The sequence below is a fragment of the Sardina pilchardus genome, chromosome 13 (genome assembly GCF_963854185.1).
Source record: "Sardina pilchardus chromosome 13, fSarPil1.1, whole genome shotgun sequence".
NCBI lineage: Eukaryota > Metazoa > Chordata > Actinopteri > Clupeiformes > Clupeidae > Sardina > Sardina pilchardus.
Window position 1 is genome coordinate 4,517,987 of NC_085006.1, and position 14,653 is coordinate 4,532,639.

The 14,653-nt window shown below is 39.1% G+C and overlaps 1 protein-coding gene across 1 annotated transcript; it reads right to left on the reverse strand.

The window, feature by feature from the left end:
* Positions 1 to 287: 287 nt before the first annotated feature.
* On the reverse strand, positions 288 to 14,640 carry treh (trehalase (brush-border membrane glycoprotein)). The gene is made up of 16 exons (XM_062552798.1): positions 14,492 to 14,640; positions 9,670 to 9,770; positions 9,406 to 9,553; positions 9,137 to 9,224; positions 7,618 to 7,718; positions 7,401 to 7,493; positions 6,250 to 6,366; positions 5,995 to 6,117; positions 5,569 to 5,618; positions 5,165 to 5,365; positions 4,331 to 4,548; positions 3,760 to 3,871; positions 2,955 to 3,067; positions 2,529 to 2,582; positions 1,043 to 1,215; positions 288 to 426 (listed from the first exon to the last, which is right to left on the reverse strand). Exons 1-15 carry the CDS (start codon positions 14,632 to 14,634, stop codon positions 1,063 to 1,065), a joined length of 1,815 nt encoding a protein of 604 aa, XP_062408782.1. The 5' UTR covers positions 14,635 to 14,640; the 3' UTR covers positions 288 to 426; positions 1,043 to 1,062.
* Between the last annotated feature and the right edge of the window lie 13 nt (positions 14,641 to 14,653).

A 14,653-nucleotide genomic window follows, 5' to 3' on the forward strand; every position in this document is an offset into this window, starting at 1 on the left:
GCAGCAGTATGAAAAGGGCCTCTACACATAAAACGAAGCATCAATAAGTAAGGGTACCGGGAGTTTATTAAATAGATATTTGGCAGCCTGCCCCAAGCACGTCCACTGTTAGCCTTTTGGCTGGAGGCGCTGAAGCCGGTCAAACAAACGGTCAAATACCATTTTTATTGTTCAAAGTAGTTCCCATGACCTTCAGGGTTTCAGTAAGGAGATCTTTTTTTTTTTAATAGACTCAGTCCCAAAACAACATAGCTACAATAAAGGCTCTTTATTGCACAATATCACTCCTTTATTGCATTGAATGAACAATTGATATGTTGAGTATAATTTTGTTTCTAATAATGATGAGGTGAAGGGGAACAAAAAAATAGACAACTGGTTGTTGGTCGTGTTCATGGTGTTTGTAATGGGACATTGTGAACATCTCTGAAAAGGAGAAACAGGAAATGAATGTGGCAAAGTATAATGAAAATGTTTAGATTCCAAATATATTTTGGAAAGTAGTAGGGCTGTTCGATTTTGTCCAAAAATAAATTCTCGATTTTCTTTTCTCAAAATCCGATTTTAGATTACGATTACGATTATTTTGTGAAATGACAAAAGGCAAGAAATTATATCAAATACGCTGGTTTTTTTATTGATTATTTTGCAAATAATTTCCCCATTGGGATTTAAGCCCAAATCTTGCTCTTATCAAACAATGTTAATTATTAATATTAAGAAAAATTATTGAACTTTTGCCACAAAATTCAACACTTGCAAACATAAGTACTGTATTTACCCTAGTTAAAGTGAAATTTTACGATTTCACATTTTAAACACATAATTGCAATTACGATTTAAAATCGATTAATTGCACAGCCCTAGAAAGCAGTGACACTTAAGTGCCATTACAGGTATGAGAGAAAGTCTAGCATGTGATTGGGTGAATTTCAGTTAAGAAAGGTCAGGCACCCTCTGGATTCTTTTGTAGATTTTGAATGGCGTAAGCAGATTGATCTAAATCATGTAAATATATGTACAGTATTGTTTCCTTACTCACCTCTGGCATCATGAGCATCCCTACAGCAGCAGGAGCAGGAGGAGTATGGTGAAGAACAGTGACTGAGTCCAGATCAGTCTAAAGCCGTTCAGATCAGCTGCTGCAGAGGTTAGCCTCTCGCCATAGTCATTCAAGAGCTGTAGAGCAACACCATTGGTCCAACCAAAGCCCAGCTGTCAAGAGGCACACGCACACACACACGCACACACGCACGCACGCACGCACGCACACACACACACACACACACACACACACACACACACACACACACACACACACACACACACACACACACACACACACACACACACACACACACACACACACACACACACACACACACACACACACACACGCAACCACACTGAATGATCTAATTTGATTCTAATCATGAACTTGATCAATCAAGTTCAAATTACAAAGCTTTATTTAAAATCAAAGAATCATGCTTTAAAGGTGCTATATGTAAGGTATTGCAGTCCAAAATCAAAACATTCAAGAGTGTTGCTTCCCCCCACCCCCTCCAGACTAGGTTGCCTCCTAGGTTGTGGATTCTTGTATGGTGGCAAGCTATGTGGCGCAAGAGTCATCAAAAGTATTTTGTTCTATTATTATACATTAAAATGTAACATGGAAGGACATAACAGGAAAAGGAGTTTGAGTTATGTGTGACAACATTGTGTGACCTTGGCAAGTCTTCTAAACTCAAGTAGGCTATACAGTACGTTAGCAATGCTTTATTGTTTGCAAACTAGCTTGGGTGATTTTTTATAACTGTCAAGTGTATATAGCCGAGTGTATACAGTAGATAGGCAACACTAATGGTCATGTTAGCTTTGGCTGTTTGATGTTGCACTGCTTGGCATCAGGAGATGCCAAGTCTAGTTGGTAGTAGAACTGCTGTATGAAAGTACATACAATATGGCACAAGTGATAGTGATGTTGGTGGCTATCGCCATGGCTGTGTAACCTATGGTCAAACCACAGCCATGGTGAAATCTGCACTGCCACCAACGTCTATCTCTGTTTCACTTGTTATATATTTTGGACCAGTGGAAAGGTATCTAATTTTGCTTTATGAAGCTGTCCAAGCCTCTTTTGAACGACAAATTGAAGGATTATGTGATCAAGTGATCATTTGAACTGTTCTGATGGGACAGCAGGATGAGCTAACAGACAGCACAACTGACAGACTATAAGACCTACACTCATGGCTGACCAACAGTGTGTACCAGGTGGAGGAATTGAAAGATTCATTTATTTATTTATTTTTTTTCAATCTGTGTACTTGCATTCCGCTGGTGCCCCCTTGTGGATGAGGTGTGTTTGTGAGTGAGTACTGAGTGTAAAGTCACAGGCAGCATGGGACAGGATTTTACTTGTACTTAAAGATCTGCCACTTTTTATCTGCAATATTATATTGATTTGCTTGGTCCAAAAACAAAAAAGTGTATCAAAGGAGTCATTGTGAATTGATTGTAAATACCTGGACTTCATATTCACCTCCCCCACCAGGCTTTCCTCCAGCGTTGACATCATACTGTTATGGACATCAAATTACATACACATAATATAAGATGTATTTAAATGAGCTCCCCCCCACCAGCCAGATTGGAATCACTCTGATTAGAGATTCCAACCCAACTGTTTACATGAATGCTAAATAAAGTGATCTGCATTTAATCCATGTTTACATATTCCAAAGCAGGTTGTAACTTTTTTGGCATGTTCAATCCAATTGAAAATTTAGTCTGATTGGGCCAAATCCGGATTTATAGAGTCCAGTAATGTTGTACGAAGTAACAGTGTTGTGCAGTGTCAAGTAATGAGAAGTTGATGTGGGGAAACAATTGAGAAAATAACGTTATTATAGTAATACATAATTTCATCTATAGCACAGTTATAATACAACCTTCTCAAACATGGCTTCATAAGTTGAATAGGCTGCCCAGTTTGTTTGGATCCACTTCTGGGCAAGCTCAAATGCCAGTTCTTTAGGTTCTTCTGAGGGGATTTCAGATAAACCTGACAAGAAGGTGAAAAAACACAATCAATGGAAATTCAAAGATGTTTTGGATAAAAGCAGAGGAAATGCAACACATGTCTTATTTAGGAGAGTTTTTATATAAAAAAAAATAGTGCTAAAGACTAAACAAACTTTTGTTGGATTGCATTTTATTGTTATGCTTACAGTGGACATTCTCCTCTGACCTCACCCTTTCACTTTATTTAGAGCATCTAGAACATTTCTAAATTCAGAGTCGGCCATCAACTGTGATGAACACATGAACTTGTCTGAACACAAGTTATGTTCCAACTTCGTTTGTCAAATTCTTGTGGTGACTGAAATGCAGATGTTTTGTCTGACTTTGAGTGGGTTTTGTGATCTGTGATAAGATGGCAAACTTTGGGAGCTATAACCAAATCTAATTACACTGTGGTAAGATTAATTAGAGTAAGGTGTGGTGAGAGCAATTAGTGATTCCATCAGGGGCCAAATCTGAGGCGCCTATGATTCTAAATCTACCAAATGTGATGTTTTTATGACAAAGTGATAATTCTTTCTGCTTGACTAAAATGGGAATCGTACCTTAAATGTAACACTTAAGGGGAAAACTTAAGGTGTTCTATGCAACCAGGCACAGATATTTATGCCAGGCTATTAGTGCTATGGGTCTCATGAGTAATATGAACAAATGAAGTGAAAAATAATGTACCCTTGATGAGCATCTGTTGTAGTGGGGACCAGGCATTTGGCATGTCCCATTGCTCTCCGCTGTTGTGGAGAGAGGTGGGAACACCATGGGGGTAGTTCAGTGCTCCAGTCCCCTATACACAGTGAGTGGTAACTTGTTCATTATTCATGAATAACTCACTTCAGTTGAAGGAGAATGTCAAGTATTCACTGTGTGCCTGTCCAGAGGACGTTACTGAAAATTATTTCTGAATGTGGGATTGGATTTGTATCAATTTAATTTTACATTTAAATTACATTTAAAATCATACGCATGCAGTGGTTGACAGTTAAGCTTCTCTAACCTTTCAGAGATGGGGTTAGAATTATGTACATTGAAATGTAATGTAAAATAACAGCATGCATGAGTAAAACAGAATAATATGAAGAAATAAAGCATGATATCTGATATAAGGGCCTACTTTATCAAAACTCTACACAGAAAACCCAACATACATATACGAAATACAAAACATCTTACATCTCTTTTAGACGCTCACTTGGGCCACTGTGAACAATAGTAGCCATGTGACCTGGTGCAAAAGTGTACTCACCTTTAGGTATTCGAAAGCCCTGAGGGGCATATCACTGTCATTGAAGCAGTGTGCCCAAAGGGGTGCCAAGTTTGATGGGTAGAAAGCAAAGTTGCTGCTGTTGGTCTGCAAGCTGTAATCAAACCATACACCCTTCTCTGAATTCCACAGCACCGCCTTTACTGCATTAAGTCGATTAGTGTATGCTTTGGAATAGTACTGAGCTTCAGCATCATTTCCTGAAGGAGGAAGAACAAACCGTCACGCAATAAATACTTTCCAACACAGCCATATTTAAAAAAAACAGTTTCTTTACACGTAGAATCATCTTCTGGAGAAAAGATGACCATGAGTGGGAAAGGTATGAAGGGATCTACCAAAAGCTTGGCTTAGTTGAAAACACATCCACTACATACAGTAGGCTACATAACCCTACTGTGGATTGATTTTATCCCCTGATGGTTTTATTACATTGCAATACATTCCATTACATTTAGCAGACACTTTTTTTGTCCAAAGTGACTTACATATGTCATATTACAAGGGACTACACACTGTCCCTGGAGCAACTTGGGGCTAAGTGCCTTGCTCAAGGGCACAACGGTGTAAACCAGGAATTAAACCGACAACTTTCAGGCTACTACACACTAGCCCAGCTCCTTAACCACTACACTACCACTGCCCACATTTATTCCTCTGTGGAACACCAGGATTCTATTTCCAAACACACATAACCATTAATGAATCCACTGAATAGGCAAGCTCATACTGAAATAACAGCAATAACACAATACTAAGGCCATTGCTTCAAAAGTTTTGCACAGACACTGACTGCATCAATATATATTTTCTCACCTAGTTCACGATGGAATTGAGCTAGTGTGCGCTCATTGAGGCACATGAGGGCATTGAGGTCAGTTGGAACAAAGGATGAGGTGTCGATGTCTTTCAGGGTGGCACTATTGGAGTCCTTGTTGCCACCAAACCATCGTGAGCTGAAGTCCCAACCAGACTCTGCTCCTGTCTTCAGCTCTACAAATAACCTTTCCTTGTCCACTGCCAAATGAGGACATTCAGTAATCATTAGGCAAACCATACACAGAGAGCCAAGAGCAACAATGACAACTAAATTAAGCGTTATATTTGGAAATGACAATACACTTTTGTGCAATGCACAATGCATGGGCTCTTGAAAGTCCCATGGAACAAAAGCTGTATATCGTGTTTTGCGTCCATATGAAGGAATACAAGCATATTACCCTCTGACATGTGTTCAGCAAGCTCCACATCATCCGTGTAGGACTCAGGTCTATATGGGAGACCAAATGGATATGGTTTTTCCAAAACAAAGAAATTTGTATGACAGTCCTTGTATGTTAAGAAGGGTAGACCGTGTACAGTTGAGACATGAGTACAGTTGAGACGCCTTAAATATCTTGCGTGTACCTTATGTTTATGAGCTAATTGTGGAAAATATAAACTATTTATGGGTACTTGGGTAGGCCTATTATTGCTTGATAATATTTTAGTCTACAATCTAAGGAAATGGCATATGTGGACTGGTATGTGAAAGATCACTTCTTTTCAGTATCTATTTTTGTTTGATTTGCGTGTGAGCAAAAAGTGTCTCAACTGTACTCAGTCTACCCTATCTCTACTACTGTAGATGTATAGATGACCCTGACCTTGGCTGACCAACTTGCACATTGTAGCGATTAAGAATATGTTTATTTCCATCCACTTCAACTACGATGGAACGATTCTGCATCCAAAAGTTGTATTCCTTCTGTAAAGCAGGCACAGCTTCCCTGGAAAAAAGAAAATGGTCCATGGAGGAAGAGTCCCTTCTCTTTACACATGCAAGGTGCAACCCTAGTCGGTAAAAAGCTTGAATTGAAGAGATAGTGACCCTGTAGTATACAGGTATATATTGGTCTCACCTCAGGAAACTGATGTCTTTTGTGGCTGTAAAGTAATCCAGCACCATTACAGTGAGGAAAGGAGGCTGACTACGACGCTCATAGTAAATCCTGCCTCCATTTGGAACAAAACCATACCTGTTGAATAATTAAAAACAAGAAGATATACTGATGAAGTTGATTGCTAACAAGTTACTCCGACAAATTAGCATAGAACATTTTTATTGAACTGAAGGGAACCTTCATTAAGACCTTTTGTCAGTATACTTATTACTTAGCCCACTTATTTCAAAGGTTTGGAAGGACAGTCATAAAAAAGAATCCTCCAAACCTTAGCTGAACAATTGTCTAAAACAAAGTATGTCACTCCTGTGCTCTAACACAATAATTAACAATGTACTGTAAGACAGGGATCTTTTGATTTTGATACCATGTCAGTTCTTCACAATTTATTTTTCTTTAGCAAAGGTTTGCACAGCTCAAATTTATTTAAGCAATAAGCCCCGAGAGAAGCCGCTCTATATCGTGAATATATAATAGCACAGCTTATCTCATCTTGGTAACGACTCTGAGCAATTACTTCTTTCAAAGGTTTCCTATCCTATTAAGGATAATGAGTAGATTACATGGATAATCAATTAATAGAATAGAAATTAATAGATGACTCCATTTTGGTTGGTCAAACCAACATTGATTCTGTGAAGTTAGGATGCTGACACTTTGGTGATCCTTTATAAGCAGAAATTGTTGAAATTCCTCCATTCAAATGTTCATTTGATATATTTCAGACCTTATTGATATGATATTGATAGATACCAATGGAACAAAGAATTCCTGTAATGAATTTGCAAATAGATGAAAAAGTTAAAGACTTCAGAGTTTGATTGCGTACCTCAGGTAAAAACATTATTATGATATGGTAACCCTTATTTTTCACAGTGTGGTTTGTCTAATTGTCTCCAATTTTCCCATACCATTACATTTTGTAAGCCTACAGCCTACTTTCTCTATTCTGAACAGTTAGAGGTAAAAAATCAAATCATCACAGTATGTCCAAGTATTACTGCAACACAAAGAATTGCCTATGGACAAGTAGTTTTCAAATGTCTCTTTTGTGCATGACTGCTAGTTAAATCACAGAAAAGCAAACACAACAGCAGGACTGAGCTCACCTGTCGACCAGGTACAGAAAGTTCTTGATCATCCCTTGGGCAGTATCAGTCATCTCGGACAGGAGGAGGCCATTGATTATCCAGTAGGAGTCCCTGAGGTAAGATGAGTTAATGTGTCAGTGAAAAAAGGGCATGTCTCGGTAATTCAAGTCTGAGTATGCCTGTATGGACATGAACGCTAATTTCTGAGCCTATAACAATGAACTATAATGTTCACCAGTAGTAGAGTTCTCTGAAACGCCCTCCTGGTAGAATGACTGGGTTAGGGGTGTAGATTTGTGAGTACAACTCAGGATGGTCCTTCACATCATTGGCAATCTATCAAAGACCACAGAATGAAACTGACTTAAAAAGTTAAGTCATGTCAAGATTAAACATGAACAGTATTAACAAATACATGGAATACAGTAGATGCAACAGCATAACATTTGAAATAGGCAGGAATTAATAGGGTCACAAAACAGTGTCTGAGATCTCATCTCCTATGGTAAGCAATGCCAAGCAATTGTAAGCCATTAAAAATCTACACTTAAAAAAGCATGTGCAGGCTTTTGGTTTGTCTGCTTAATTGAATCTTTAACTAAGAGAATATTTCCGAGGCAACCTGTAGAATTGGAAATGTACGTTTTTCCATTTGATTTAACTTTTTAAAACACTGAATTAATTTGACATTTAACCTAATTAATTTCATCACATGGATTAAGCATACATTAAAAATATAAATGGCTGTGAACAAGAAGCATTCAGGGCCAAAATTCACACATACATCAATGTCCCATTACTTTATATTTGTGTAAAAGTCCACAGGTGTATGAAATCAAGCACCTTGATTATCAATGCAGACTGCATGGTGCTTGATTAATACACCTGTGGAAAGGGACAGTGTGAAACCCATGAAAAGACCCAGAGACAGTAATCCATGCTTTTAATACTTACTGGCTGAATTACTGCAACACACTGTACTGACCCAATTCAACCCTCTCACATTTACAATTAGTCCAAAATGCAGGAGCTAGGCTTTTAACTGGTACAAAGACGTCAACACATCACTACACTATACTGGCTACCAGTGAAGTACAGAGTTGATTTAAATGTTACTTGTTTTCTAAAGCCCTAAATTGTTTAGCACTTTCATAGTAGCCTACATTTCTGATTTGCGCTCAACCTGGTTGCGCCTGGTCATTTAGGTCATCTCCACAACTGCTCATCTACCTCATTCACGCCTCAAATCTAAAGGAGACTGTGCCTTTTCTGTTGCTGCCTCATGCTTGGGAAAAGTCTCCCACTGCACATCAGATCTTGTCCCATCAGATGTTCTAATAAAAATTAAAGAGTCACCTTTTTGCTCTAGCTTTTGGTTAACTTACTTTCCAATAATTACAGGCAGACAATACATTATCCCTACTTATTATATGTGTGTATATATACAAATTACTATTATTATTTGTACAGTTGTTTTTGTTTTAATCTGTGTCTGTGTGGTCTGTGTGTGAGTGCTTTGGGTTGCACTCGAAAAAGTGCATCGAAAAAGCGCAATAGATGAAGAATTACTTATCATTGTCCTGATAATAATCCAGATTGGGTGAAATTGATCAGATACCACCATTTTGAAAGTATCTAGTACAATTTCTATGGGGTTACCTCACTGCACCTTAATAATGGTGTCTCCATATAAAAGGGTAGTGATATCACATCATAATGGTCAAGAAGCTGAACAAGGTTACAGTCTATTCTACCTTTCGGCCCAGGGACTTCCACAGGCGATGAAGCTCAACCGCCCAGTTATACAACTTTGGGTCTTTAATCTTTGAGAGTAGCTGAGGTCTGCAAGACAAAAGACATGCTATATGACTCCACTGTATTCTTATATCAAGCTTCACACCTTAGTGTACAGTAGTACACTAAGGTGTACAGTAGTACAGTAGTCCTCATTTTTCTGTATTTGGTTGAATACTGGTGCAATATGTGTCTATGCAATAACAAAGACCAGATATCATGATCTTACTGTTCATGCCAATCAGATGGGGTCCAAGTCTCAAATTCCTTCCCTGGGGCATCAAAGAACCTTGTCAGGAAGTCTTTCAGGATGGAAGATGTGATTGTCTGATTCTGAACTCCAAATGTCAAGTTATGAAAAGCTTCAAGCACTACATCTAGGGTAGAAGAGTTCAACATTAGGGAAAAACACGGGGAAACAAGGGAGTTCAACACAGGGAAATTCTCTGGAGGAATAGGAGTTTGGCTAAAATCTAAAAGGAAAATAACATACCTGGGGATGCCAGTAACTTCATGTCCACAAAGTACTTATCATCATCAAAAAGTTTAGCAGTCTGCACTTGTCTCAACAGTTCTCCAGTGCAGTAAATTTCACTGCCAGACACAGATAGAGAGAAGAAACAGTAAGGTGGATATAAAGTACAGTCAGTACGGTAAGTCTTAACACAACATGGTAAATTGGGGAGAGTAAAGCTTTATCTCTAAGCTTTTGTTAGAGGTTAGAATACTGTTTGGATGTCGAGCTTAGCATGCTTAGTTACAACTGCATGTCAATTTCAACTAGGTTTCTGGGGCTCTATTCATTTTATTGACTCTAGTGTGAGAAATTTTGGATCACTTACAAATCTTATGCAATAGAAGTGATTACTAATACGTTTATATTGTGGGTATATATTGCGTGTATGCTTTTCTATGCATCAACTTGATGATTTGTCTGTCATTTGCTCTCTCCATGTCACGACTTTCTAATAAAGGTCATGAGACCCCCTTTTGTCACCAGTTAAGGGTATTCTGCCTGAGGCAGTAATATTAGGAATATCCTGACAGAGAACATGGTACGACAAGAAAATGCTGAAGGATATATGTATTGTATTGACCAATCATATCTTACTTACTTGGGGTAGCCACATGACTTGGGTATGGTGCATGGATCACATGCTATGTCCAAGAAGTATCGATGTATTGTTGCATTTTAACATGTATGAGGAGTTCTTGGAAAGACCATTGTACTCATATGATTTGTTTTACCACAATATAACTACGGTAACAAAGATGGGGCCTTGCCCTAGAGAACTTTGAGTAGTGTTACTGGAACATACTGGGGCATACTGTTGCTAGTGACCTGCTCCCGGTATCCTGAATAAACCTGAAATTATTTCTCACACCTGAGTGTGCTGGAGATTTTTGACCATACTCTGACACTGAATGTTTTGCAAAATCCCAATGTAAATGGAAATGTCTTTTACAAGATGGGGGAGGACGAGGAGAGTGGCCTGCTATCATCCTCTGTTTGGTAACTATTATGTATTTGCATGCATTATATAATACTTCATATGTAAATGATGCCAACATTTCTATTAATTCATTTTATTTGGTGGGTTTCGGGTTGGCATTCTCCCGTAGGTCCCGTGTCAGGGAGGAAGCGTGAACGCTTCTCTGACCGTTTTCCTTCCTATGCTGACACAGAAGCACCAGTTCCGATACCATTTAGTCCGTGTAGTCCCTTGGGAATAAATTTAGGTGGGAGTGAATTACGGATTTAGACTGCCACTAAAACACTGCGTGAAATGGAATGTTTTACTCATGCTATTGCCTCAGGCATATGTGGTTTTACAAACTGGAAGGGGTGGGAGCTTGTGTCTAGGCCGTCACATGCAAACAGTGCAGGGGTATGGGATGAAGTGACCCCAGAAGAGTTTCCCAGGTTTCTGGGGCTGATCATTTACATGAGGTTCTCTTCCCTCCATTGTATCCATCGCTGCAGAGATTGTGGGCCAAAGTGTCAAGTTCATGTCAAGTAATTGTTTTAAGGCCTTGTTGCCTGCTCTGCATGTAGCAGAGCTCAATGGTGCTTTTTGCCCCTAACGGCACCTTCCAGGCAGCACAGCCTAAAAGGCACTACCTTTACCCTATTCCTAACCTTAACCCCCTCAACCCTCATCCTACCCCTAAACTGAGGGGAGTAGTGCCTTGAAGGTAGCGCTGCCTGAAAGGCACCATTGAGGGCAAATAATACCAAAGACCTGTAGCAAATCCAGCAACAGAAAACAATGAACATCATCTTAGGAAACAGCGTTATTTGATGGACCACTTCCAAAATAAATGTTTGGAGTTATTCCAGCCCAGTCAGCACCTTAGCACAGATAGGATAATTGTCATGTTGGAAGGTGAATGACCTGCCCATCTTCAGCTGTCCAGCAGAGGGATGCAGGTTTTCCTCAAGAATGGGTGTACTTGGCAGCATCCATTTTCCATTCTAATCCTGACCAATTGCCTAGTCCCCGCTGAAGAGAAACATCCCCACAACAATGTTGCCCCCACCATGCTTCACAGTAGACGGTGTGTTTTGGATGGTGTACTGTGTTTGGTTAGCGCCTGGAGTTCAGTCCAAAAAGCTCAATATTTGTCTCATTTGGCCATAAAACCTTTTTCCACATGGAAGCAGAATATTCCAGATGTGTTTTTGCACTGAACTCCAAGCGCTATGTTTGGCGAAAACCAAACACAATACACCAAAACACACCATACTGTGAAGCATGGGGGCAACATTATGTTGTGGGGATGTTTCTCTTTGATTTTCACACATTGATTTTTGACTGATGAAGTTGATTGTATTCCTAGTTTTTCATAAATAATATTTTATATAGGCTACTGTATGTAGATGGTTTTCATACTGATTTATGTCAAGTTGTATCTGAATCAAACAAATTGTATGTCTATTCCAAAATGGTCTTATTAATTTCCTACTAATGTTAATGTAATGTTTTCTCTTATTTTTTATGTGATTCTTATATTATGGACAATATAAATATTCTTGTAGACCAAATACATCTAATACCATTGTGTCTGAATTCCATTATCAATTTGTATGCATACTTTTATGTTGGTGAGAGAGAATGCGAATTCTGTCAACATTCGGAATCCTGATTCCTGCATTTTTTTTACATCGATCACCAGCCTAAATGTATCTTATGTATTTTTTTTAACTAAATTGACAATATTTTGATAGATGGAAGATTGTTCATCATACTATGTCCACATTACCTATATGTAGGCTACCACACCATATTTTACATCATTTCATAGAACTGACCCTTGATCTAGGCAGAGGTGGGACAAAGTCATTGTTTGGCAAGTCACAAGTTAGTCTCAATTCATTGCCCTCAAGTCCCGAGTCAAGTCCCGAGTCAAGACAGGCAAGTCCCGAGTCAAGTCCAAGTCAAGGGCCAACAAGTCTCAAGTCAAGTCCCAAGTCCTACGTTTTGAATTTCGAGTCTTTTTAAAAATTGAGTGAAACAGGTAGGCTAGTGACCGTTTATTACATTACAAAAATATAGGCAAAACCGTTACATATTTTGTTAACAATTTATAGCATTTTAGGATCTGCATAATTACTTATAGCTAAAAAATATTCAGTAATTTGAATACTTCATATTGATTAAATGTCTTTAATGATATTGCAGGGGTGGTGTGTAGGTCTAATTGAGTGCCTGTCACTTTAAGAAGTAGGTTTCATTCGGTTTTAGCAAAATAGTCACGCATAGTTCAAGGATATAGTTTTCATTAAATAAAATGAATGTTAAAAAAACTAACAAGGTAAAGGAAATCTTTCTGGTGTCATAGAAAATATCTTGATATGATTTAGGTAGGTTACCGTGGCATGGCATTGTGTTGTCCCCATTCTACCATTACATGACATGGAGTTTGATATGTAGGCTATCCAATGAGTGACAACCAGTGCTCAAAACAAAACGTTAAGGTAGGCTATTCTCCTCTAGCCTGGTCCTGACCATCCCGGAGGCAATCCTTGGCCGGAAGTACGTGGATGGCTCGCGAGGCTAATTCTCCACCTGGTAACCAGTGGAATGGATTTAATGTGATGAAGGCTCGGATGAAGCTGGGAGGAATTTAACAAGTTCTACACACCGTGATTCGTTTCTTGTTGGTCTCCACGTAATTTTTGTAGGCAGACGAAATAATCGGTATCATTTTGCTAGCGCATTCACGTTCGTTGTCTGGCCATGGACTTAATAGCTTGTTCCGCGTGGTTGGCCGCTGTCGAATCAAAACAATCTGGCTAAGTGATTTGATTGGATCTTGTGCCGAATACGGGTCTCTGCCACACACGCACAGGCGCGCACACAGAGATAGATCAGTCCGTGTCAACATACTTTTGTCTTTTTATCTTTGTTTTTTTTTATGGGAAGTAGCAAGTCTTTACAAGTCAATAGGCGCAAGTCCAAGTGAAAGTCCGAGTCATTGATGTTCAAGTCCAAGTCGAGTTGCAAGTCTTTTTATATTTTGTCAAGTCGAGTCTAAAGTCATCAAATTCATGACTCGAGTCTGACTCGAGTCCAAGTCACATGACTCGAGTCCACACCTCTGGATCTAGGCTATGTTCCACTGATGGTAGCTTATGTAATATGCTCAAGGAATAGGTCTACGTTTTCCGAATTTTCGACAAGGCACGAAAGGGTTAAGGTTAAGAATATATCTGTATACAGTAGACAGGCCAGTCAGGCCTAGACCACGTTTTATTTATGAACTATAAAATGGACTTTGTTTTGGGGCTAGTGTCCAACAAGCAGCAATAAACGGCAAAGTTTAACCTGACAATAAAACGGCACAGAACCTTTGAACCTCGATTAACCTCCAAGTCTTGACAATGGATTAGTTAACAGTCATGATGTCTGCACTCGCCTACTCTGCAGAGAATCAGCAATTATAGTCCATGTCTCCCCCAAACTGACCCGCTACTTAGAGGAGGGGGGGTTGGTCCAGCTAGCGGTCCAGCCGTTCAGAAATCGAAAGTGAAAGTTTGTTTTTCTCGGTGGTAGCAGATATTCTTCCTACGGCGAACTGATATTACAAAGTTTTTAGATGGACTAGCAATTAGGCTTTGATTAGTGCATATCTTAAGTAGGCTAATTAAAAACTAAAATGAATCTTTAAAGTAATTTTGTATTAACGGCAAATGAACCACATTTCGACAAATTACAGTATCTTACAGATAACCCATAAAAGGATGTTTCAGTGAAAGCTTTCACTTCAGGTTTAGAAGTCCCGCAAATCAGCTGTACTTCTGTAGACCTTACCTGTCACATGGAGGTGGCAGCAACGCATACGCTTGGGTAAAGAAAATACAAAATACTAGGCCCACTCGGTCTGCAATAAGAGACGACATACTAAAAGGTATGCAAAACGGCAGCATGCACAACAGTTGACATTCTAAAACCATGTGCGAGTAGGCTATGCCT

Bases quoted from the DNA above. Each gene is read 5' to 3' on its own strand.
- treh (XM_062552798.1), bottom strand. From the start codon at position 14,634: ATGGTTTTAGAATGTCAACTGTTGTGCATGCTGCCGTTTTGCATACCT. The intron at 6,367-7,400 runs GTGAGCTCAGTC...ATTATTCAACAG, and splicing joins TTTCTGTACCTGGTCGACAG to GTATGGTTTTGTTCCAAATG. The intron at 5,366-5,568 runs GTAATATGCTTG...CTCATTTGGCAG, and splicing joins TGCTGAACACATGTCAGAGG to TGGACAAGGAAAGGTTATTT.